This window comes from Triticum aestivum, chromosome 1A (assembly GCF_018294505.1).
Source record: "Triticum aestivum cultivar Chinese Spring chromosome 1A, IWGSC CS RefSeq v2.1, whole genome shotgun sequence".
NCBI lineage: Eukaryota > Viridiplantae > Streptophyta > Magnoliopsida > Poales > Poaceae > Triticum > Triticum aestivum.
In genome coordinates, this window is record NC_057794.1 from 15,160,323 (window position 1) to 15,163,515 (window position 3,193).

A 3,193-nucleotide genomic window follows, 5' to 3' on the forward strand; every position below is an offset into this window, starting at 1 on the left:
GCAGCAGAGGAGGGAGGACGAGCAACACGAGGGCGGGGAGCAGCAGCAGCAGGCCTTGGGCGATGCCGATGAGCAGCAGCAGAGGGGGTCTCCTCTTGATCCTCGTGCCCTCCCCCTCATGCCGCCTCCCTCATCCTCCCCCTCGCGCCGCGCCCAGAGCGTCTCACCTGGACACGGCGACCAGGGCTCGCCGAGCACACCCAGCATCACGCTCCTTCTCGTCTGCCGGCCACCTCTGGGCGTGGGACGACATGTGCGCGTGCCATCACCATCACCTTGTCGCAGATCCGCCGGCGCCATCGTCCGACCTTGGCCTCTAGTGTGCTCACGCCATGGCCTGCTCAGGACGCCGCCCTTCCCCCCTGCTCCAACCCTAACCCTAGCATTGCTGCTGCTGGTCAAGGTGCTCTTGGCCCCTCCCCTCCCCTCATGCTGCTATTTTTGGCCCTTCCCCTCCTCTCATGTTGCTGCTTTTGGTACACAGATGATTTTACCCTGGGTTGCCCGTGTTGATCTGTGTTGTCCAATGTTTCTGTGATTGCGCTGTGGAAGGCGCCTGTCATCGCGGTGGTGGGGTGTAAGCTGGACCTGAGGGACGACCAGCAGAACAGCCTTGAGCAGACGATGGCGCCCATCATGCAGTCGTTCCGTGAGATCGAGACCTGCATTGAGTGCTCCGCTCTTCGCCAGATCCAGGTGAGAAAGACTCCCCTTGTCTCAATATCTAGGGAATGTTGGTAACACTTTTATTATGTCAAATGGTTGATTGTTCACAATGAACGAAACTAGAATGCTCAAAATGCTGATGCCAGCAGCTGCTCAGCCTCGCAAAATATTCCAACATTACATTTTCTATAGTTTGATTGTGTACTAATGATAATTTTGATTGTGGCGTTAGAATTCTAGATACTATGCTCGAGTAGGTTTACTAAACAGATGTTTATGAACCGCAGGTGCCTGAGGTCTTCTACTATGCCCAGAAGGCAGTGCTTCACTCCACAGCTCCTCTATTTGACCAAGAGGCACAATCTCTAAAGCCACGCTGTGTGAGGGCTTTGAAGCGGATATTCATTCTATGTGACCACGACAGGGATGGAGCTCTCAGTGATGTGGAGCTCAATGACTTTCAGGTTTGTATTCACTGAGGCCACCGTTCTTCCTTTATCTTAACATGAGGCTGACTAGAGTATTTTATTGACATTCTTCTATGTATGGTGATACTAAAATTCTCATTCCAGCCTACTGAAATATCAGGCGTGAAGATAGTTATTCAAGAGAAGATGCCCGAAGGCGTAAATGATAGTGGCCTTACATTGACTGGGTTCCTTTTCCTTCATGCTCTTTTTATTGAGAAAGGTCGTTTGGAAATTACATGGATAGTATTGAGGAAATTTGGTTATGATAATGAAATCAAGCTTAGAGATGAATTCATTCCAACGTCAGTCAAGCGAGCTCCTGATCAAGTAATGTTTTGTTGATTACTGTGAGCTATTCACATTTTGTTGTCAGTTGAAGCTAGACCAATTTTTAAGTGCACATATATTTTAGTGTCAAGTTGTTCTTATAAGGGATTACGTGTAAGTTGATAGTTGATTTCAACTGTATGGTGGGTATATGCAATCATGGCTTCAATATTCATTTATCTATGTGTTTAATATTTGCCATACCTTTGGTCTATAATATTTCTTTGGTACTAAAGTCATATCACTATCTTTGTTACAGACGGTGGAATTGACAAATGAAGTGATTGATTACTTGAAAGGAATATTCAACATGTTTGACATAGATAATGTAAGTCTGATGTATTGTTTGTCACATTAGTTTTTTATCCTCAATGTAAATGTTATTCTTGCCATTTTCATTTTAAATCTTATCCGTAAAAAACTTCTGTGTTGGAGGAAGGTCTTAAATGCGTTTGTGACGTGCTTGTTTGTTTGTGTGTGTGTGTGTGTGTGTGTGTGTGTGTGTGTGTGTGTGTGTGAGAGAGAGAGAGAGAGAGCTGTTGCTAACAAGGTTTATGGTTCATAATGAATTCGCTCTGTAGATGTACCATTACTCATATTTCTAGCCTCCTGCAAGTCATCATTTTGTTAATCACGGTTTTTTTATGAAAACTGAAACCTTTCACTTTCAGTCCATATGAAGCAAAAGAAAGTCATGCAGTATGTTGCAATTATATTGTGATGATTGGCAGGGAATAACTGAAGTCTTTGAAATTTGGTACATGTTGTCGTGCATCGATTCAGCCCCATTGTGCCATCAGAATGACTTGGATTTACAATTTGTAAGCAGAACTCATGCTTCTTACTATCCCTTCCAGCTCTAAAATACATATATGTTTTTTTTCTTATTTTGTACCACTAAACTATGTGTACTAAACAAAGCATGTCATATTATTTTCAGATAAATGATGATGTATTTATGCGCGCCATGCAAACAATACACGTGTGGTTCCCAAATTGGAGCATATATTTCCATGAAGATCTTCAAGTATGGTCTTTGCTTTCTCTTCTCACATCTGCCATTTAGAATTTATTTCCCTATTTCTATCAAATATGCACTGCTTTACCAAGACCCCGCTTTGATTAACGTTGTTCTATTATACTGGATGTTTATTCGCCTGTCACAATTGCATATCCATGTTTTTTACATTGTTTGGTCTGTATTTCGTGCACAGAGTGACTTGGTTGTTTGCCGCATTCATAGTACAAGTTTGCATGATTAGGTCACTGCACAATTGTAGGGCAGTCAATATTTTTTCCTCTATCCATGCCTCTCATGGACGGCCCCCTCGTTAGCTCCACGGAAGATCTGTGACACATTATAATTGCCAAATGTGCTACTTATGTGATCTTTTCCTAGGATTTTTGCAAGTGTTGTGTTGTGCTGATAGAAGGATCGCATGACGGGCAGATTTCACTGGACACTTCCTCTGGCGGGTAGGTGCACACACTGCTCACGAGCACCTCCAGCCTCGTGGGTCCGATGTTCATGATGAAGCATTTCATGATTAGTCCTCGGATAGTTCGTGGTTCCTAGGTTCGATGGTTCATACCTACTATCTGTAGGAAGGAAATTTTTTTATTAGATGAAGGTTCTTTATTTACTAGAATAGCAGGGTATTTTTTGTAATTCTAGGTTATTTGATTAGATAAAGGTACTCAGACGAAAGAAATAATTTGTTTAACACCAG

The 3,193-nt window shown here is 43.3% G+C and overlaps 1 protein-coding gene across 1 annotated transcript; it reads left to right on the plus strand.

The window, feature by feature from the left end:
* Nucleotides 1-390: 390 nt before the first annotated feature.
* LOC123047685 (mitochondrial Rho GTPase 1-like) lies at nt 391-1,145 on the plus strand. The gene is made up of 2 exons (XM_044471323.1): nt 391-696; nt 954-1,145. The coding sequence occupies exons 1-2, from the start codon at nt 625-627 to the stop codon at nt 1,143-1,145; spliced, it is 264 nt and encodes an 87-aa protein (XP_044327258.1). The 5' UTR covers nt 391-624.
* The last annotated feature ends 2,048 nt before the right edge of the window (nt 1,146-3,193 follow it).

Coding starts and splice junctions, on each gene's coding strand:
- LOC123047685 (XM_044471323.1), top strand. CDS start 625: ATGGCGCCCATCATGCAGTCGTTCCGTGAGATCGAGACCTGCATTGAG. Junction 697..953: donor CCGCTCTTCGCCAGATCCAG/GTGAGAAAGACT, acceptor TATGAACCGCAG/GTGCCTGAGGTCTTCTACTA.